The following is a 23,037-nucleotide window of genomic DNA, read 5'->3' as shown; positions in this document are numbered from 1 at the left end:
TCTTTATCATCAGAAGTAAAAACAAAAAAACCCAAACCATACTTGAATTCACTTTGGAAGCCAGTCAGAGAAGAGGAACAACAGTATACATATGAACCTCATCAAAGAAACAACTTCTTTGAAATATGGAGACTTTTTCTATTCCAAGTCAGGGAAAGAGAGAATGAGAAACTTTCAATACAGTCTGAGAAGTTCCATTTCGAAAAATACTTTCTGTGGTGTATTCTAATCTGGAGTTTACCCCTAAACTTACATCAAAGTCAAACATTCAATGAATGACAGTGACAAGCATGATTTTATCCATCTGGTAGACTAATATAAAAAATAAACAAACCCCCCAATCTTAAAGAAAGAGTTCCTTTCAAGAAGGAGGAAAAGAGAATAGCTGTGAAAAAAAATGTAATCTTTCAAACTCACATAATCTTTATGACCAGTATTCAGCAATTAATATTTTTCAGTTTAAACAATTCTGACTAGCTGGGTAGAACTAATTTAAATAGTTAGTTAGATTTTCACATTCACATAAATGACATTTTTCGCATTCGTATACCAATCCTTAGCAGTAAAGAAAAACGTATGCTGAATGATTATGATCCCTACCTAACTGATCTCTGCAGATATCCATGTGAAATTCCAAGTAATTTCATGCTGCAATAACCCTACAGGATCTTCCACAAAATGACCTGTAGACACTGAGCTTTTCCCTAAAAGCCTTTGTTGTGACAATGGTTCTCAACAGGTATTTCACAGGATGAATCTGGCTCAAAGCAGTTTTCTGGCTCCAAAATAGCAAGCGAGTTTGGGACAAGCTGCCCACTGTCTGGATATGGAAGCAACTACAGGGCAGGCACCTCCCAGACCACCCTCCAAACAGTTTCATACTGCTGATACTGGGTTTACTCTAGCAAGTAATTCTAGTGCAGGTACACTGCACCTAAGTTCCTATAGATGAATATTTTTCCACCACATTCTTCAAGATGTCATATAATAACTACATTCTTGCTTTCACTCATGGAGCAGTGACAGTAGATTTACACACCAGTCCCATAATGGGATGTGCTGCACAGAAAGAAGAGTTATTTCTCCTTTTACATAGCTGATTTGCTTCTGTCTGATGGCTAGTTTGATGCTCACAAAAGTAAATTCATTTGGAAAAAAGGCCAATGAAAAAGCCACACTGACAGTAATTGCTTGATCAAGAATGTGGAGGAATAAAGGAGAGCCCTGTTTGTGCCATATCATGAGAATATAACATCTTCATTTTATTTTTTGTTTTTAGCTTTTTTTAATCCTGTGTTTATTTTGAGGAATCATACATCAGCGTGTAGGCCAGTGCTTTTACCTGTCTATCCATCAACCCCTTAAATTTGCATTTTGGTACCTGTCTACATTCCACTCAATGTGTTTTCACAGCTGCTCTCTTTTGACCTCAAACAAAGTTCACAGGTACTCAGTAAAGAAGGTACTATCCAATTCTTTCCAGATTAATTTTCCTTCTTTTTTTTTTTTTTTTTTAATTGCAACACAGACATGAATGGGAATTAAAGTCATTTGACCTTGAGCAGCTTTTGATCTTTTTCGGCAGGATCCTCTATTTCAGGGCAGGGGAAGAAACCAGGAAATGGTGTGAATGGACTAGCCTTTGGCCTGCATGTGCCTGAGAAAGCACCAATCAAGCTATTAATGCTTCGAAGGGAAGAAATCACTTGTGGTGGAAGGGATGGGTCAGTCAGGAGGTCTGTTAGCATGCTCCGAGCCTCATTTAGTACTGAAAGATCAACTCCATTTCCACTGCCAGCATTCTAGAATAGATGGAAATGTTGCAAACTATTAACATGTCAAAACATTTCACAGTATTCTAAGATTTAAATAAGCATCTTATCCATTGCAAAAGTAAAATATAAATTAAAAAAATAATGCAATGTACTTTTCTTTTGAAGAAAATATATACCTATACACATGTTTACACACCATTTTTGTGGGGTTTTCCCACACAATAATATTTCAGAATGCAATATTAGCTTTCAGTTTATTTTTCTCCATTGAAGATAAAGATTTGGTGTCAGTTTTTTTGACTTACATTTTCATTACTTTCTTTCAGAATTAAACTTAGTATTCTATCTCTTTCAATAATATCAAAAGAAATTTTGGTGGCCTAACTGTCATAGGCCTCTTACAGAGGTGCAATTTCCACAGCTTCATTACTTTTATTAACTCTAATTCTAATGAAACAAATCCTAACAATTCTGTAAAAAAAAGTGATTAGTTTGTATTTGGTATAATTCTGTGAACTTGAACAGCATTAGCTGATTAGATAGAAGGTACAAGAGAGAGGGGGAGAAACAAGCAATCAAGAAAAAAGGTGAGAATCTGACAGACCTGCACTTGGTGACATTGTTGGGAAATCACTCCCTAACTTTATGCTATTGGATATTTCAAAAAACCCACTCCCACCTTAGTTAGGTTTGAGACTGTTCTCATATACACCACAGAAAGAAGACCCTTGACAACTTGGTCAGAACTGGTAAATATCAAGCCTCTCTTACACAGAGCTAGAATGTACTAGGCCAACTTAGTTAAACAAAACATCAACAGAAAAAAATTGAAACATGACAGTTTACAATGAACTCTGTACTCAATCATATACTGACCTGGTAACAGGGCTTGTACCATTGCTTCAAATCCCAATCCCAAAGTATCATCTGCAAAGATAAAAAAAAAAAAAAGATGATTAATAGGTGATATGGTAATGCTGTAAACCAACAATGGAATACATCTGGATTATGTCATGCAGCAGAAAACACTTCTCTCCACATATAACTTAGGCCGTCTTCTCAGTTAATGCTACCCCAGTAAAAGTCCTAAAGAGTCTGAAGAAATTGCATACAACAGAGACATCTTAATGACAGAATTATTATATGGCCTTATTTATTTCACTATTTCTGGAATGTTTATAAATCATGTAAAATGTTCATTAAATTAGGTGGTGACAGTGCTTCCCTGCTTCTATTCACCTCAACATATAAAAGCAAATCTATCTCAAAACCTCCAGTATATTTAATAAATATTTTTCTTTCCAGAACCATTCAAATAGTAGCAATTTTACAAATGCAGTGCAGAAAGAATTACATTAACATAATTTGGTATTTTAAAAGGCAAAAAGCTCCCCAGGTTAAAACCTGATAATTTTAAAAGCATTTTCTTGCAGGAGGTTGTTAGGTTTTGCTTGAATATGGTTACAAATCTACATGTTCTCAATAACTTCACAAAACCCACCAAACCCACAAAAGAACATCAGCAACACAATCTGAAGATACTATCAGCTTCAAGTACATCAACAGCACTAACTTTATTTCAGTTCTGCACTGACAAAAAATAAAAACAACATGCCAGAAATAAAATTAAGTTGCCTGTTTTGCTTCAAAAGTATTCAGTATTCCTAATTTGACAGGTTCTTATTATTCTCTGATAAATGAACGCATTTGCACAACATGTATTCAAAATTAAACAAATATAAAGATAACCTTTTTTTTTCCCCTCTTTTCCATAACTACAGAGCATGAATAATGTGCCAATATCCCACTTGGCAGTTTATATTCTTAAGTCCTGTATGTTTTTCTGCTTATTTTTACAGGTAAGAGCTATGTTTGGTTTTGTTTCTTCCAGACTAACAGCATCTTCATGGACAAAACATAGTGTTCCAGACTGTCACCTTCTTACCTGCAGAAGGTGCAGAGTGTCAATAAACAAACACAGGCTGACATGTCAGCAGTAGCCAGGCAAAGGCACCATTTTATACAATTTTAATTAAAAAATTTCACAGGTTGGATTCATGATTGAAATTTTTCTGTTGTCATTTAAACCAGAATATTTAAGCTTCTCTGCTGATACCAATTTTACAGCAAAGAAACTAAAATAGTTTTAAAATAAAGAAAACTTAAGTTTACCTGTATGGTGCCAAGAGTATTTTTTGGGTTTGGGGTTTTGTTTTTTGTTTTGTTTGTGTTTTTTTTTTTTTTAATTCACTCTACATCACCATTAATTTGAAGTCATATCCCCTGAAAGAAGACAGGGGTAGTATATTAACACAGCTGGCTGGCTACCACAGTCTATATTAGCTGTACAATGTTCAGAGCTCATTCCATGTGCCACACACCGAAGTGGTCAAAATAAGCTGATGAAAACTTTAGGCACAAAGTAGCAATCTCTTCTACTAAACAAAAATGAAAAAAAATGCAGATCACTATACAATGAATATTTTCCCATGGTAAATACAACTCAGTTACTTCTCTACCCTAATCAAATCCTTACTTACAGGTTAATAAAGAAAAGGGGGTTATTACCTTGCCTTAGCTGCCGGCAACGCACCACAAGATGGCACTCAAGTCCAGAGAGCGTCCCCCACAAAAACAGTTTCGGGAGAAAGAAACAGAAACCAGCAGCATATCCCTTAGCAGAACTTCTGCAGAATTGAAACGGTTTGAGGGACGGGGGATGTGTGGGGTGCGTGTGACAGTTTTAAAGGTTAAGAGCTGGTAAATTCTGCTTCTTTACAAAAACTTCTTTGTTTAAAGAATTTACACTCTACCATGCTATTCAGAATCTAACTGTAAAGAAACCACACTTTGTTTTTCGCTACTAAACAGACTTAGTTTCATTAGCCTAACTTCATGCCTTACAAGTTAAATCTGGAATACTAAAAAAGCAGCATTTTTGGCATTATTTTTGTTAAGAGTTTGGCAAAGCCTTAATTAATTCTGGTGGATCATTAACAAAAGTTAAGAAGTATTCCTAGAGTTGCATGAATGTTGCAACAGGAGTAAAAAGGACACAGTTTACTTTTAATGTGAATAGACCAACAGACCTTAAAATAGGTCTTAGGCAGAGCCTTGGCAATTTTTGATTTTGCAACCATAAAAGTTGTTGCAGAAAGATCTGTAGTCTGTAACACTAAGATTTTGTAATCCACTGCACATAACGTTCTTCCTCGCCTCCTCCAACAAGAAACACCTGATCTAGGAGGGAATTGAGTCACAGAAGTTTCAAGCTACAGCTTAAATCTCTGCTTAGCAACTCAAACACTTTTAAGCATCCATTGTCAGTGCTAACATCACAGCAATTGCACATCTGGGAAGTACTCTGAAAATAAAACTGCAGTGGGCTCTGATACTGCAGATGAAAGGTGAAAAGTGTATAGCCTTCTCTGCATAAGCACATATACCAAATTACCAGTCAGTTTGGAGGAAAAGTCCTCTTGTCAGCCTGACTCTAACCCTAGAGTCTCCCAGTCCATTCAAAGAGCAATGATCACACTTTCATGATTTTTTTTATGATAAGAATTTTGGAGGACAATTAATGAAAACCAAACCCAAACCCCATGCATAACACAGAGCTATGCCTTGCTGTTTAACATTCAGGAACTGTTAATGTTTATGCTTAACTACAATAATCGAACCTTTTAGCCTATGAAATAAATTTCAACATAGTTAAAAGAAGACAAGCCAGCTTATGAAAACCCTTTCAGTGTAAGTCACATTTTGTGATTTGGCCGCAGTCAGGCAGTGACAGGTTTAGTTCAAACTGAAACATGTCGCTCAAAACAGGCAACGAGTATCAACAGAAGGAATTTACATTACTGGAAATACATTTTTTTAAAGGCTTTAAAAGCTGTTAAAGCTCAACAAATCCTCCAGAGGGTTGCTATTCTGAAGAATGACAGTTCTATGGGTGGTTAGTCAAATCTAAGAAGATTTTTAAATACATATAACTTACTGGGAATATGCAGAAAAATTGACAATAGACATCAGATATTACCTTTTGTTTATATTTTCTCAATCAATGAAAACAGTATTTCCATATACTCCAGAGGCATTGCCATGCAATTTGAACTTGAGGATTTTAGAATCAACTTCTCTGACACTATTTGTAATGCATCTATTCACTGGGGAGGAGGGGGCGGGAGCGGTGAGAGGAGTAGAAGAGGCGAAGGCCCTGATTGTTGAATCAACCCAAGAATTACCAAAACTTGAGGCTAGCACACATTGTCAGCAACATCAGAAAAATTTGTTTAGAAAATACACAAGGTAACAGTAATAAAGGTCTTCCATAATATAATACACCTTATAGATCAGACAGCAACAAGAACAAACAATAATAACTTCTACAAAGAAAAAGGAAAAAAGTGCTCCTGAGAACTTCATAGACTTAATAAACTAAAACCAGATGAGAAAGAGGAGAAGACAGTCACTGAAAACCAGCTTGGTTTTTAATGATTTTTCTTAACAGAATGTTATCTTTCCTATGATGGTGCAACCAGTATTTTCCAGGGCCTGTAAAAATGTGCCTTTCAGAAGTGAGTTGATGCCATGGAGGGTGAAGTTCTTTTGGATCTTCTTTGTGCAAGTGCCATAGCTCCATTTGGCTAAAGTCACACTGAGTAGTATTTTCAACTTCTAAAGGTTTGAATGCAATAAAAGCCTGTAGGGTTTAATTTTCTCAAGTTACAAACCACTAGAAGTACTATAAAAGTAAATTAAGCACTTTAATACTTTTTTTTTTTACTTTAGTGCTCAGCTTAAACTATATTTTGCTAGATAATTGTGTACTAATATTTTCAGAATAATTTAACTTATAAAATACAAAATTTTATCATTTTAGCTACCTGAGAATTACTTGTGTTTATGCAAAGTTATACTAAGGACAATATTCATACTTATGCAGAGATTTAAACTAGATGGCTACCAAAAAATGTTTCAGAGCTAAGAAATCTAAAAGTCAATTTTAAAACTAGAATATAATTAATATTTACTCTATAACCTAAGCTGAAATGTGCACACTGAGGCCATACACAATGTAGTATCATTGTTTGATTGCCTGAACTAGGTAAGCGGAAAGTTTTTGTTCCAATGATGATATTGTTCAGAAGATTCAGCCTGTGCTTCAATGCTTGTTAAGAAAACTTGTCCTACTTGCCACCGCCCATTCACATTCCATGCTCCAAAATTTTAATGGGGAGAAAACAAGTGCAAAAATGAGCTTCTGCTTCTGAGTGAGTCTTTCATTTATCAACTATAAAAGATTTCTAGTTGCTAGTAGCATCTGTTTGACACCATTAGGCATTAGCTCCGAAAATAAGTATTTCCATAGCAACCAAGCATAGAATTAACTAAACAATGAAAGCAACACCATAGCAACTTGATTCAGAAATCAACTCTGTAAAACATCACCTCATTCAAAAGCTAAATTCTACAACCAGATGAGAAACTAATTTATTGTGAAATATGAAAAAGGTAACCTCACTTATCCCTTTCTTTTCGTGACTGCCTTTCAAATGTGACTGATGGTAGATTCATTGATTTTACTTCTAAATTAGTCTTTTGTTACAGCTTACAATCAATTAGCTTTTCTAATCCATGTAATTTAATGACACAAAACCAACACAGCAGTGTACAACTTAGAAGTCTTGATTTTATTTATTTCTGGGGGTTTCTCCCTCTCTCTAAAAAAGGTAGATTTTAAAAAACAGTATGTTATTAAGTAGTTAAGTTGTATTCAGTAACTAAGGTGATTCAACCAAAGATGACTGTCAAAGTAGAGATAGCATTATTTAGATAACACAGACAACATACTGTTGTGAAATCTTGCAGACCAAGACAATAGCCACTAGAGTAAATTATTGTAATCAAGACAAAATTTAGCACTTGGAAAATGATACTTATGGCATTTAGAGTCACAATATTTCTCCACTCAGTAAACCTTCCATGAAAATAAATGGGACAAGAAAAAAATAGGATATTTTTTGAGCCTTACTACTTATCACTTCCTGACTCTATACAATTTATTTATCCAAGGTTGCAAATGGCTAATAGGTTATGAAGTCTGCAGATAGCCACAATCTTTTAACAGAAACTAAGTGTTTTCATGAGTCTAAGGTTTAGATACACGTACTGAAGGAAACAGAGGTATCCTGCCCTAGATGCTGTTTTTGACTCTACTGGACTCTTTTATGAAAGGCATTATCTTCAATTTTTTAGGAAGTCTAGAATCTTCCTTCAAAAGAAAGAAACTTACTTCTACTTTATTGCTTTAGTTAATACTATTCTATACATTAAATAGTTCCTGCAACATATTTGGCCAAACACATAAAAACAACACTGGAACATACAGGTGTCTGGACACCATAATGTTTCCACCAGACTCCACAGTATTCTGTTCTTCCCTGGAAATGCAAATCTTTGACAAGAGCTGCACCTAAGTAAACTTTAACAAATCACTTTAGAGTGTTCATGTATTTAGTTACTGTTTTCAGTAACTTTGTCCTCAGCAGAGGTATAAAAGCAGAGCAAAAATGTTCGACTGTTACGCCTTCAGGAGGCTTATTTTTAAAGTTAATATTTCTCCCTGTGAGCTGAAAAATATTTTTTGGTTGGTTGGGGTTTTGTTTCTTTTTTACATGTTTGTTTCATTTGTTTGTTTTTAAAAAGCCATGCTACTTCTGCTTTTGTAACCAGGAGTATCAAGCAGATCAGCTTCTACTTTTTCTGCTGTAGGAAGTTTTATGGGGTTTTTATTGCTTGTTATGTTTGCTCTGATCTTCCTTTAAATATTTTTATTTTAAGATCTTCAAATATTTCAAAAAGTTTCTAAAAGGTGTTTTGCCTATCAAGGGAATGTAGGATGTTGGTTGGGTTTTGGTGGTGGGTTTTTTGTTTTTTTTTTTTTTATTTCTTCTTATGTAGGTAATGAAAAAATGGCTAAAACCACACTTAGGTCATTTCCTGTTCCTTCTAGGTTTTGTCAGACTTGCACGTCAGACTAAAGGCCAACCAGTAATTTATGGCAAGTGGGGGAGGGAGGCCAGAGGAAAAAAGCCTGCTATGTGCAGATACTTTAATTGCCCATTATAAGCATTTTCCTTTGGAGCCTGTGGTCCCAATCACCAACAAAGACAAGAAATAGTGCTAGGTGGATTACTGCTCTGACCGAGTACAGTTGCTTTGGTGTTCCGGCATTCTGTACTTCTTTTACTGTCATCCAAAACCTAAAACCATTTTTTAAAGTTGTGTTTATTTTACAAAAAGCAAAATCTAGAAATTGCTCCCAAAACATCCTTTTCACATTTACCTATTGGATTATTTTACAGTTACACATAATAAAATCCTTTACTGCTGTGTTGACACACTGTCAATGTATCATATTGGAACAGAAGGAGAGAGCAACCTTACATTTTGTCTTTCTGTAATAGAAGGATAAGCACAAATCTTATGCTGAAGGATTTTACTGTATGCTGATATTTTCCTCATGCAGTAACTAAAAACACTAGAGATGAACCAATTTCCCCTCTATTTACTTGAATTTTTTAACCAATGTTTTTTTCTGCCTCTTACACTCATTCCTATAGGAATGAGTCTCAAGATCTTTTTTTCCTCCCAGCAAACAGAGAAACTATTTCATATGACATCAAGTTGGGTTTTTTTTCAGCACTGAGCTGAAGAAAAGGAGATACTGAATTTTTCAAAGATTTTTATAACAGCCTTCTCTATAAAAATCTCTTTACAATACTTACATTTTTCCTCTCCTCCCAAGTACCCCTCAAACAAGCAGCATAAAATTAAGATGTACAACTCTGTCAGCCAAAAACTAACATGAATGTGAGAACAGGTCACATCAAATGAATTAGACCAAACAATCATCTAGACCAACCTCAAGATAAGAATATTTGTAAGTAAACTGTGTTAATTCTCAGAATATTTGTCAGCCTCAGCAACAAGGAGCCCTAAGTTGTATGCCTTGCATATTACAAAGGTCAGTAGATTTTTCATCTTTGCATTTCTCTGATCATCTTTTCAGAACCTATGTGAACTTCTGGCAGATACAGTATCATACACCAAGGCATTTCACAAGTTAAATAAGGATTATACAAAGTGCCCTTCCATTCTGAATCTGTCAGCACTAAATTCCTACAGTGGGGAAGCAAACAATCAGCAACACTTTCATGAAGTCTATTCACTGAACAATTTGTTTTTGCAAAACCTTACAGTTGTTCCCCAAGCTAACTTCAGGCACAAGACACTATTTTTCTCAGACCATGAGGCTGTATTTTCAAATCCCCCAGGCTAGATCAGAGACACAGCACCTTCAGAGTAACAAAATGACTAAACACTGCCACTTTTTTATTTTATTGCATCAACTGTTTTCTTAAGAATTTTTACAAAATCGTGACAAGGTACAAGCTTTACACAAAACAGTTTTGTTTTCTTTATATAACTTGATGATGACCCAAAAAGAAACATTACAGGGACCGAAGTTAGGGAAGTAAGCTGAAAGAAACTGGTCAAGCAGCCAAAGAAGGTATTATGTCATAAATGAAAGCAAATATTGCTGCAGTGCTGTGGTTGGAAGTTATGCATGGGAATTGAACTAACTAAATTCTCAGCTGCTCAAGCTAAAGAATTAAAAGCAATAATTTAAAAACAGAAGAGAGTATAATTATGAGTTTGATTACAAAATCACTTGTTAGTGAACGTCAAATCAGTATTGAAAAAAAAAAACCAAACTTAATGGACATGTTTCTGGTTGAAGTGCCAGGAAATACAAGATGAGATCTCTTGGGGGAAAAAATATTGAAACTCTGAAGAACGTCATACAGATTGCTGTCAGAAACAGAGAAGAACAAGGGAATGCAAATTGCTGCATTCTACAGAAAGTGCCAATTTGCTTTTCTCTAATGTATTCATATTAAGTAGTACTTTAGTTGGCAGCTGAGGAAAAAAAAAGAAAAATCAAACAGCAGCAGAAACAGAGAAAATTATTTTCCACATAGTAATGTGATGCTGCTCTAAATGGGAAAAAAAAGGAAAACCCACAAACAACCCAAAACTTGATAAACTCATCCATCCAGGTAGAGAGTATGCAGTCAGACCGCTGTGGTAGTTGTTCCTACTTGCTAATCTTGCTATGAAAAGGCTATCTACGAAAAGATTGAGGAATGAACAAGCTCAGTTTTCAGTTACAAGATGGAAAAAGAGTTCCCAGTACCATGAAACTCCAAAAGTCCTTGTGAAACGTGTTGTTTTTTTTTTTTAATAACATTTAATAGCACATCCTCCTGAAATGTACCCACTTTATGTAGATATACGCTGAATTTCACACTTCGTTAGTATAGTAATTAATGGTACACTTCCAGGAAAGAAAAATCATCTCTGTGCCACAATCAGCATCTCCAAAACTACAGCTTCTTTTCTTCATTGGCCTCTTCATCAGTTATGTTTTATTCTGCTGTTCAAACTATCACTGCACTCTCCCTTGGTTGAAGACAAGGCATACTGTATAACCTACTACATACAAAGGTAATGTATGTATGTAGTATCCTATCCAAAAACCTGTTTTCATTCCAGTGGCTTACTCTCTAAGCCACTTTGCTGCCCAGTTCATGAGCACAATTTACCCTTAGGTGCAACATTCTCATTGCAAAGGTTTCTGAATACAGGCATAGGAAATTATAGTTGACTTGCTCCTTATTCTAAGTAACCTACTGACTTCTGCTTCTCTAAGTGGTTACCCTAAGATTTCAAAAAGTGATACCCCCCCCCCGAAAAACCTCAAACCTTATGATAAATCAAGTTGAAATGATCTTAAAAATACCCAGACTTCACTATTTTTTTTTCTTTTATTTGATAGCACGGCTGAAATGGAGAAACTAATATGAAAGTAGAAGGTCAAGATGTGTCAAGTGTCTTCCAGCAATTGTAAGACTGTAAGACTAGCTCGCCAGTCTTTTCTATACAAGCAGAACATTGGAATGTCTTTTTAAACTGCAAGACATTTTTGACAAATTCATCACAATAGTGAACAACACTGCCAGTGAGAATATCATTTGCCATTTGGGACAAGGATTACAATAAAGTTGCAGTGTAGCATGCCCAATAAATCTATCAAATATTATAAAAGCATGCAAAGTAACTTTTCCTTGGGGAACACGGCTAATTTTTTTATTTCTCAGCCTTTTACTAATAGCCTTTAATGTGTTTTCTATGAAGTCTCTTTTAAACTGTGTTTTCAAAATAGCTATTAATGAGATGAACCTAACAAAAACAAGTCCACACTATCTGTGACTAATTCTGTTCCTACCAACAAATTCAACTCTCAGCTAGCATCTCCTCTTGCATATGTTTTGACTTTATTTTTTTTTTAAGTAGAAAAGATGAAAATACCTAGAATTTAAAACTAACACTAACCATAGAAAAACTATGGGATGCCAAGATTCCCAGCAGTATCTAACTCAAAAATTATTGTCCCAATGAGGCAAGCAAAAAAAACTTTTGCAACATTAATCAGACCATTGTAATTGGCTGTTCCATGTCATAAAGATTACGAGTCTTTCAAAAGGCAAATGGTCATATAGCTGGGGAGGAGGGTGTTTAACTGAAATCTAGGTACTTCATGCTTTAAAAACAATTTTTTTTTCATGACAGAAATTATAGTTTTAATTCTAAAATTAATACATATATCCTCTAAAACATTTAATTACAATCTTTACACTGAAATGTAACAATTAGAATTTTTTTTCCTCTGAGTATTTTAATGTATCAGTTAACTTATTATATTCAAAATGTATATATTAGTCAAATACCCTTGTAAAGTACAAACTAAATAAGGAGATAAACTGGCCAAAATATATAATCAAATATCTAATCATGCCTGATCCAACTCATGAAAGATAAGATTTAATTATAGTAACCTTCAAAGGAGTAAAATCTGTATAATGCGGTATAACCAATTAAAAGCTGTGTGTTGTATCACAGGACTAGAAATTAGCAGCTACTACATCAGCTTCTAAAGAGATACAGAAGAATGTGGGGAAAATGTCAGAGGAAATGGACAGAAACTGGGAAGGTGGAAGGAGAGAATCCCTGCAAAAGGAGTTTATAGATGCATCATTTAAATGACACATTGACAAAAATCAGTAGGATTTTCATATGTGGATACCGTGGCCAGCAAGTCTACTTTTGAAATAGATTGCACACAGCAATAGAAGTGAACCAGTCAACCGGTGTATTTTGATCTTAAACAAAACCAACAAAAATCTTAGACACAGTTTCCACTTAACCTCCCTGAAGAAATCGTATTTACATGGGAAGAAAAAGATGGCTCTCCTCTGGGTTACTAATTTATTAAAACATAGAACGTAAAGAATAAGAGTAGAAATTTCACAAAAAGAAAAAAAAAATAAAAATGGCCAGTAGCACTTCATCAAAGGCTCAATCTGGGATCTATCTTAATCAACTCAAAATGAACTGAAAAGGCGAGAGAAGTCTGAAGTGTCAACATACACTGATGACACAAAATTCCTGAGGATAGTCAGAAATAGATTTGATCGTGAAAAAGCATCAATAGATCTTAATATAGAGAGTAAATTGGCAATAAGACATTGCTGAAATTCAGTACTAGCTGATGAGTAAATGCTAAGAATAAAAATAAATTTTAAACTAGTTATATAGAAAGCTGGGCTTATATTACATCAATAGCAACCAGGAAAGAGATCTTGAAGTCATTTGCATCAACCCAATTCTCAACATTAAATGAAATATTAGAGAAGGAACGTGAAACAATACAGAAGCGTCACTGCATAAATCCATGCTACACCCACACTGAGTGCTGCCTGTAGATCTATCAGCATAGAAGAAATAAAAAAGGACATGTTATAAGAGAAATCAAAGATTCTACTGTGAGGAACTACACAGACTGACATCCCTCTAAATGTGAGGAAAACACAGGATTGTAATAATGCTCTGTAGTTACCAAAGTTATAGAGAAGGTAAATACAGAACCGTTAGTCACTGCTCACAAGCACATGAATGAGTGCCATGTAATTAGATCATCTGGCAGCAGGCTTAAAACAAATCAAAGGATAAATCTCACACACCACATAATTAAATTATTGCAGTCATTGCTGCAGGTTTTAAAGAAGCTAAATGTAACCAAAGGTGTCAAAAAAGGTTCATAGATCAATCCATGGCTATTCAACACAGCCCAGACATATCCCTCTAGCTAGGACGGCCAAATTGTCATTTGTCAAAACATGTTTGAGAAGCCCAGAGGGAAAAAAACCCACAACACTTCATGAAAAAACTGGGTGGACCAGTTTGATATTATCTCCAGTTAATGGAGATGATGGGTCCAATTAAATAGGCCCATTTTAGCAATTTTCCTAGTTGCAGCAAACTGTACTATCCTTTTATATCCTTAGGAAGTTTCCTTCTAAGGCCTGGTTATGGAGTGGCTCCTCTCATCCATCTCTGTTGAACTACAGCTCTCCAGTGCCTACACACTTGTAGCCGGGAAGCTCTCCTCTTCCCTCCACTCAATATGTTCCAAGGGCAGCAGCAGTCTCCTAGTCCCGCCAGAGAATTCCAAATGACCCAGTTATTCCCTTTAAAAGCAATACAGTTTTAAAAAAATACGTACTATCTACCAGATTTCTTTATATTATAGCTTAAATATGACAATCCATTTGTACCTTTTGCAGAGTAATTGACATTCATTCTTGGAGCTCTCCTCCACAAACAACTAAGTAGGTACCTTCTTCAAAACTTAAATACAAGGCAGATCAAAGAGCTTGGAAAACCTCTATTACATTTCCTTTTCAGACTTCCTTAATTTTTATATACATATGTATGTATATATCTATACATTTTTATACAGATATATGTATATACACACAAACTCTACAGAAATGGGTATATAAAGTAACTAAACCCATTATGAAAGTTTTTTAAAAGATATCATTGAACTAACAGTATTGTCACCTCTGTCATAGTAGAGCATTGGCAAACTAACACAACAAAATAAATGAAGAAACACCATCCTGCATAATGCTCAGAAAATCCATTGAAAAAGTAAGCCATAAAACTTTTGCACTTTCATTTAATGTATCTCAACTTTACTTCTCTTTACACTTCCAAAATGTATCAGGCTCGAAACTAAAAATAATCAGGAAGGTTCACTAGTGACAAATAGGGAGAAGAACAGCACTTACAGTGGCTTAGATCTCCAAATAATAGACCCCCACATGAAATATTAAAAGAAACACAAAACTGAACTAAACTGGAGATTGCAATCCAGTAGAGCTGAGAACTTCCTTACAATTATACTTAACTAAACATACTGCTGAATCATTTATCAGCACATCCAATTAGAGCCTACATCTTGAAAACCAGATTGACCTGCAAGTCTAATCTGAAGATGGCCAGGTTGGACTGTGCCTTGGCAATATGGTCTAGTGTGAGGCGCCCCTACGCATGACAGGGGGACTGGAACCAGATGATCTTAAGGTCTTTTCCAACCCTAACCATCCTACAGTTCTATGACAGGCACTGTCACAATCATAACTATACCTGCTTTAAAAGTCAAAATGCATACCCCTCTAAACTGAATATTGTATAACCAAATAAAAGAACAACAATTCAGGAAAGATGTGTAAGAACTCTTGAGATCAGCACTTTCCTTAAAACTTGCTAGAGAACTTCAGAAGTTGCATTTGAAATTTTTAATTAAATGATGTTAATTACCAACAAGTCCTAAATGAAAACATGCTCAGTTCCTTCACATTCTTTATCCTTCAATAGGTTTAATATTACTGGTGCGAGAGAAACTAGGTGAGCTTGAGGGCGGAGAAAGGAGAAATATGGAAGGACTAATATTCTGGCAAGTTTCTAAATTGCCATTTCTTAGCTTACTATTTTCTTTCAAAGTATTACTTAATATTTTAAATGCAATTTCCAGACTGCTCAGCTTGTCATACAAAGGCCCGTGATTTGTTCAATCTACATATTAGGGGGCTAATGAGGAAGCGTACTCGAGCCAGAAACAGCCAGCTGATGCACTGCTAAAGAAGATCTCTACTGGTGCTGCTAGGAAAAAGCGGCAGGTCTTTAGGGGACTCTACACTGAAAGGGACAGAAGCACTTGTCTGCCGGCCAGACCCCGTCTCAAGGGAGGTGTGTTGCCTACCGGGGGCACGGATCAGGGATGTGGCAGAGAGGCTGCCTGCTCTAGTAAGTCCCATGGACTATTACCCACTCCTGGTGATACATGTGGGTGCTAGGGATATAGATAGTAGTAGCCTGGGGAACATAAAGAAGGACTACAGAGCCCTGGGGGAGGTGGTTAGGGGCTCTGGAGCTCAGGTGGTCTTTTCATCAATTCTCCAGGGTACAGGGAAGGACCTAAAAAAAGCTAGGAGGATTGGCCAGGTTAATAACTGGTTAAAAGGGTGGTGTCATAGTCAGGGGTTTGGGTGTCTTGACCATGGGACCCAAGCTTGTAGGCCAGGTCTGCTGGGGGCTGGTGGAGCTGGTCTGATAAAGAAGGGAAAGAGCAGTTTTGGTAGGAGGCTTGCCAGACTGGTCAAGGAGGCTTTAAACTGGATGTGTTGGGGGAGGGGGCGTCATTCCATCCCAACACACCCAGTCAGTTGCCAGCACCTATAATAAATGCCTGGAGCAATGTAGAGATATCCCAGCTGCTCCAGCCAATGAGCCGGCTTCAGTTGGAGCTCGGCTCAGATGCCTCTATACAAATGCCTGTAGCATGGGGAACAAACAAGAGGAATTAGAGATGTGTGCACATCTACGGGGGTATGATATAATAGGCATCACAGAAACATGGTGGGATGGCTCCTACGACTGGAGTGTTGGAATGGAAGGTTACAGGCTCTTTAGGAAAGACAGGCCTGGCAGGCAGGGAGGGGGTGTTGCCCTTTATGCTAGGGATGGGCTGGAGAGTATGCAACTCTGTCTGGGGACAGGTGAGCAGTCCACAGAGAGTTTGTGGGTCAGGGTTAAAGGGAATATAGCTATGGGAGACATTACTGTGGAGATCCGTTACAGACCGCCTGATCAAGGAGAACCTGCGGATGAAGCACTCCATAGACAGATAGGAAAAGCCTCACGCTCGCAGGCCCTTGTTCTCATGGGGGACTTCAACCACCCTGACATCTGTTGGAAGGACGGTAGGGCCCGGCATAAGCAATCCAGGAGGTTCCTCGATTGTGTAGAAGACAACTTCCTTCTGCAAGTAATGGAGGAGCTGACAAGGAGAGGTGCCATGCTTGACCTCGTGCTCACCAACAGGGAAGGGCTCGTTGGAAATGTGACACTCCAGGGCAGCCTTGGATGCAGCGATCACGAGATGGTCGAATTTGAGATCCTCAGGACAGTGAGAAGAGCGTGCAGCAAGCTCACTGCCCTGGACTTCAAAAGAGCAGACTTTGGCCTCTTCAGGAACCTGCTTAGTAAGGTTCCATGGGATACAGCCCTAGAGGGCAGAGGGGCCCAAGACTGTTGGTTGATATTCAAGGATCACCTGCTGCAAGCTCAGGAGTGTTGCATCCCAACCAGAAAGAAGTGCAGCAGGAGGGCCAGGAGACCTCTTTGGATGGATAAGGAGCTCCTGAGGAAATACAATTGAAAAAAGAGGCTTACAATAAGTGGAAGCAAGGACAGGTGGCATGGGAAGAGTACAGGGATGTTGTCCGAGAAGCTAGGGACCAGGTTAGGAAAGCTAAGGCTCAGTTAGAATTAAACTTAGCTAGAGGTATTAAAGATAAGAGGAAGGGATTCTACAGGTACATAGCAAATAAAAAACAGACGAGGGACAACGTAGGCCCCCACTGGAAGCTCTCAGGAGAACTGGCTACACAGGATTTGGAGAAGGCTGAGCTTCTGAATGACTCCTTTGCCTCAGTCTTCACTGGCAAAAGCTCTGACCAAATCACCCAAGTCTTGGAAGGCAGATGCAGGGACTGTAAGAATGAAGACCTTGCGCACACTGTAGGAGAGGAACTGGTTTGAGACCGTCTTAAAAATCTGAACATGCACAAGTCAATGGGTCCTGATGAAATCCATCCATGGATCCTGAAGGAGCTGGCAAATAAAGTTGCTAAGCCGCTGGCCATCATATTTGAGAAATCATGGCAGTCAGGTGAAGTTCCCAAGGACTGGAAAAAGGGAAATATAACCCCCATTTTCAAGAAGGGGAAAATGGATGACCCGGGGAATTACAGACCAGTCAGTCTCACCTCTGTGCCTGGCAAAATCTTGGAGCAGATTCTCCTGGAAGGCATGCTAATGCACATGAAAATCAACAAGGTGCTTGGTGACAGCCAGCATGGCTTCACTAAGGGGAAATCCTGCCTGACCAATTTGGTGGCCTTCTATGATGGGGCTACAGAACTGATGGACAGGGGTAGAGCAGTTGATGTCATCTACCTGGACTTGTGCAAAGCATTCGACACTGTCCCACACGACATCCTTGTCTTTAAATTGGAGAGACATCAGTTTGATGGATGGACCACTCGGTGGATAAAGAACTGGCTGGATGGCCGCACACAAAGAGTTGTGGTCAATGGCTCAATGTCCAGCTGGAGACTAGTAACGAGTGGTGTCCCTCAGGGATTGGTGTTGGGACCGGTCTTGTTCAACATCTTTGTTGGTGACATGGACAGTGGGATCAAGTGTGCCCTCAGCAAGTTTGCCAATGACACCAAGCTGTGTGGTTCGGTTGATATGCTGGAGGGAAGGAATGCCATCCAGAGGGACCTTGACACGCTCGTGAGGTGGGCTGATGCCAACCCCATGAGGTTTAATCATGCCAAGTGCAAGGTCCTACACCTGGGTCAGAGCAATCCCAGGCACAGCTACAGGTTAGGCAGAGAAAGATTCAGAGCAGCCCTGTGGAGAAGGACTTGGGGGTTTTGGTTGATGAGAAAATGAACATGAGCCAGCTTCAGTGTGCGCTCACAGCCCAGAAAGCCAACCGTGTTCCAGGCTGCATCAAAAGGAGCATGACCAGCAGGTCCAAGGAGGTGATCCTGCCCCTCTACTCTGCTCTTGTGAGACCTCACCTGGAGTATTGTGTGCAGTTCTGGTGTCCTCAACATAAAAAGGACATAGAACTGTTGGAACAAGTCCAGAGAAGGGCCACGAGGATGATCAGGGGACTGGAGCACCTCCCGTATGAAGACGGGCTGAGGAAGTTGGGGCTGGCAGCCTGGAGAAGAGAAGGCTGCATGGTGACCTCATAGCAGCCTTCCAGTATCTGAAGGGGGCCTATAGGGATGCTGGGGAGGGACTCTTCATTAGGTAGAGAGTATTTGTCTCTTCAGTCCAATTTTATTACTGGAGCAAATAATACAGCAAATAACAGCAAATAATCTGTATTTAAGTGAGTGTCTGGGTTTCAGGCAGAGTGGCTGCATGGTACTTAGTTGCCAGCTGGGCTCAAACCACTACAGTCAGAAATAAACAAATTTCATATAGAAAAAGTTCTATTTATGTTAGTGGAATGGGAAAGAAAATCACTGACATATAAACTTAAATGTCATGGATTGAAAGTAAAGATACCTTACAGATCAAATATTTCAAACAAAAGATTACAGTCAGGGAGCCATGAACACAGAAATGCAAAAATAGATTGAAAGAGCTTCTCTGAAATACATGGCAAGAAAGAATGATTTCTTCTGTGTTACCATCTTTGCCTTTTTTGTTTTTTTTTTCTCTCTGGTCATACGGTTTTACTTTTTTGTATTTGTTTCTGCCAAGGACAGTCAGCTGGCCTATAAGGGCAACTACATCTGCAAGACATAGGCTAATTGACACACATATTACCAGGGATTCCGACCCAGAGATCAGTCAGTAGGAAATACATGGCAGGAAAAACAAAAATCCCCCAAATCTCTCCATAATTTTGAGGAAGACAGACAAATTTAGCAGGTTAACACAAAGAGGGAAGATATTTTCTTACTTTGGAACTCTGTGATGGCAGTTGCCTGGGTTTCCTGTGCTTCAATTATGCCACCAATTGCCGAAAGTATCATTTAACACTGAAGAAGAGCAGCCAATGTAAGCTTCAACAGCAGAAGATAAAACTGGTCACACTCAGTCAAAGTTATGAAATATTAGGCCCAATGGGACTATTTTTATTTGTTACTTACATAGCACAGAGCAGATTGCAGTAATTTCTGCACCCACCCCATAACTACCAACTGGTTTACTCTGAAGCCTATTTTTATAAGAATATCTGTGTCTTTTCACAAAGCCTATTTCAGTTTAAAGAGAGTACAGGTGAATGAATGCTTTAAATATCTTCTCTACATTATGTTATATGAAGCCTAACAGAAATGCTTTAAATCACCTGATTTCTATGGACTATGTGGGAGCACAGAAAACACATTCGCCCAAAACCAGTGTGACTAAAAAAAAAATTAAAGAAAAATCTGATTTGAACACTTAGAGCAAGAGATAGTTCATACTTATTTTCAGATTCTAACTTTCTTCTCTTCTTGAAGTGAATACACACATACCTAAGGTATCTTTTGCACATACAAAGAGGAGTTATACAAGTTCAGTACAGCAGGAAAACCACCGTTATATTTCAGCATTTGCTCTCAGAAGCAAAATGAACAAATGTGGCATTTCAAGAAAAGTAAAAATTGGTGAGGAAGGGGGAATCAGACACTTGTCATAACCACAACAGCTAGACTATTTACATGTTTTAACAACTAAAAAATAATTTATAAATAAGAGCACAATAAAGACAAACAGACTTTGGCTCTATGGATATTTTGTAAGTAGAGCTGCTATGCAGTACTTCTTTAACTGTAAGGCAAGAAGACAATGAAACACAAAGATTTAACAGTAGCCCACATACACAGACAGCTTGGACCAATATTGTAGATCAGAAGCTCTGACACAGCTCAACTTAAGAGGACTGTTTCCCCAGGGAAGAAAGAAAAACTATTTTCTCCAAGTTAAATTTGGTTAGAGACCAATTCTTCTTCAGAGGCTATTTTTTCTCTCCTTTATAGCATGTCCTAACTGGCCCTGACTTAGATTAAGAAACCTTCCCACCTTGCCACCACAGCATGAAAGCCTAGGACTTCACTGGAGGAAATTATTGATGTTTCCTCTAATAATCCTTTATTTGCTTGAGTATGAGTCCAAATCAAATATCACATTTCTCAAATGCATGCCTTATTGCAGAGATGTAAACAGAGACATGAATTTCAGAAGCAGTCTCTATGGCAAAGGTGATTCTTAAAGCCCACTGGAGGATTACAGGCATGGTCAACAGCAAAGAAGAATCTCTAAGTACAAACTAGAAAAGACTAAAAGTAATTTGCTTTAACAAAATACATCAGTACCGGAGCAAAAGAATAATCAAACGGCAAAAGTAGTAAATTGCTCTGGCTTAAAAGTGCTGTGTAGTTTTTAGAAATGATGATTCTAGGATGAAATTTTTGGTTTACGATGGTGTGGAGATGCATAGAAAGCCAATGTTAATTTTATGAGTGTCTGTTCATGGGTCCCGCTCATGCAAGAAATTTTCCAGTTTCCAGAGCAGCAGTATGTGTGCACCTACAGGATGAACATATGGATGGAGAAGCATGACAATAGAATTCTTAACTACAAAAATATTGCACAAGTCTCTTACTACGCTTTAGAAGTAGTTTTCTAGAAGTTTGGCTATTAAACTTCCACATGGGAACTCTGAGCAGAAAGTCCAGAAGAAAAATGTTACCCACAAATATGTCTAAAATTCTTTAGTAGAATATTGACATTTTCCCATCATACAGTATTCCATTTCCTTTTCAGCTACCACCCTTAAAAATGCTCATACTCTTATGATATAAAGTGTATAAATTCTCCTTTCTCTTTCTGATATAAATTATTTTTTTTCAGAACCTTCTTTCACATAGGAAAAAATCACTCATGGTTCTTAATATAATTTAACATTTTCATGCTGACTACATTGTAGTGTCTGTACTACCCTAGAAGTCTTTCTAAAAGTAGAGATGATTGTAAAGTGTGCTATTTAGAAACTTACAAAAATATTTAGCAGGGCGTACAAAAAAGACCCCACTGTGAAATGTCATCTCATCAGGTCCCCTCTCACAGAACGGTGTGAAAAAAGTCCTAATTTATGGGTGCTTCTCTTGCAAGCCATCTGCCTCAAGCAAAACAGCTGCCAGTGATGCAAGCTGGGAAAGTAGCCAATCTGGCTCACATGCAACCATATACCCAAGAGAGCAATTAATAAGTCACAAAACAGTACCCGATTATGCAAGCATTTTTCAATCTAGGGGCTCAGAACAGGGCTGAGAGCGTATGAGACTGCCTGAAGGAACTCCCAGCATTCAACTCAACCACAGTATATGGATGCTGCAGCACCACCTGACCTTTCTTTTTTATCAGCTTTTACACAAGATAAAGTGGGAAATTACATTTCACCTAAAGGCTGGCAAGCATTTTTAAAAATATGAAACCAGATGACAAGATTTAAATTGCAGGAAGGTATCTTACATAATTGCTTAAGTCTCAAGACTCATGCAATGCTGTCTTTCATTCAAGATCACAGGGGACTGTGATTCAAGAAAAGGGCCAATGATTATAGAGTGACATTATTTTGCCCTACTTATGCAAGAGAATTAAAACAAACATTATTTCCACTGTCTTCTTTCAAGTGCTACCATCTGAGTTTTGTATCTTTCGGGTTTTTTTTTAAATTGATAATTTAAGAATGTAATAAAGATACCCTCTCCAGCCATGAATCAAAAAGCAGCCATAGATTTTTTTGGGGGGGGGCAGGTAGCAAGCAAGAGTCAAGCTGAGCACATCTGAGTTTTGACAGTTGTAACATATCGAATTAATTTTTTCAATGCTCTTTTGTTCACAGCAAGTTTTCACCAATTGTCAAAATATATGAAAAGGAAGGACTGCACAAGTTTCAAGTCTCTAAGGGGCATTCTCTTTATCAAAAAAAAAATTAAAGACTATGTTAGAGCTAAAAACATTAGTCCACACTTTGTATTTTGACAGACTAACTGCAGAAATTATGTATTAGGATACTATCTCCAGGCTCATAAAGAGAACACACACTAATCCACATGCATAATAGAAAAAAAAGCAAAACAGAAGCATTATTAAACATGTAAATATGCCTTATTTGGTGGTGGGTTTCTGTTTGGTTTCATAACAT

At 37.6% G+C, this 23,037-nt stretch overlaps 1 protein-coding gene and 1 long non-coding RNA gene across 3 annotated transcripts in view; one reads left to right on the top strand and one right to left on the bottom strand.

Moving 5' to 3' along the window:
- Window positions 1-23,037, bottom strand: part of PDE3B (phosphodiesterase 3B) — a 100,887-nt gene that overhangs the window by 24,933 nt on the left and 52,917 nt on the right. Inside the window, exons 2-3 of one of the 2 annotated variants that reach the window (XM_061464255.1) lie at window positions 2,652-2,702; window positions 1,557-1,802 (exon numbers count right to left, since the gene is read on the bottom strand). In XM_061464255.1, coding sequence (XP_061320239.1) covers window positions 1,557-1,802; window positions 2,652-2,702 — 297 coding nt within the window. The remainder of the gene's footprint in view (window positions 1-1,556; window positions 1,803-2,651; window positions 2,703-23,037) is intronic. The other variant, XM_061464256.1, reaches the window with a different exon arrangement.
- LOC133274720 (uncharacterized) lies at window positions 7,168-11,819 on the top strand. Its single transcript, XR_009745215.1, has 3 exons — window positions 7,168-7,289; window positions 11,186-11,348; window positions 11,680-11,819. It is a non-coding gene; the product is annotated as an uncharacterized LOC133274720 (long non-coding RNA).

This window comes from Pezoporus flaviventris, unplaced genomic scaffold (genome assembly GCF_033815535.1).
Source record: "Pezoporus flaviventris isolate CSIRO_AGI_PZ_B2104156 unplaced genomic scaffold, CSIRO_AGI_Pfla_v1 ptg000036l, whole genome shotgun sequence".
NCBI classification, from domain to species: Eukaryota; Metazoa; Chordata; class Aves; order Psittaciformes; family Psittacidae; genus Pezoporus; species Pezoporus flaviventris.
This window is presented reverse-complemented; position numbering and strand designations above follow the sequence as displayed.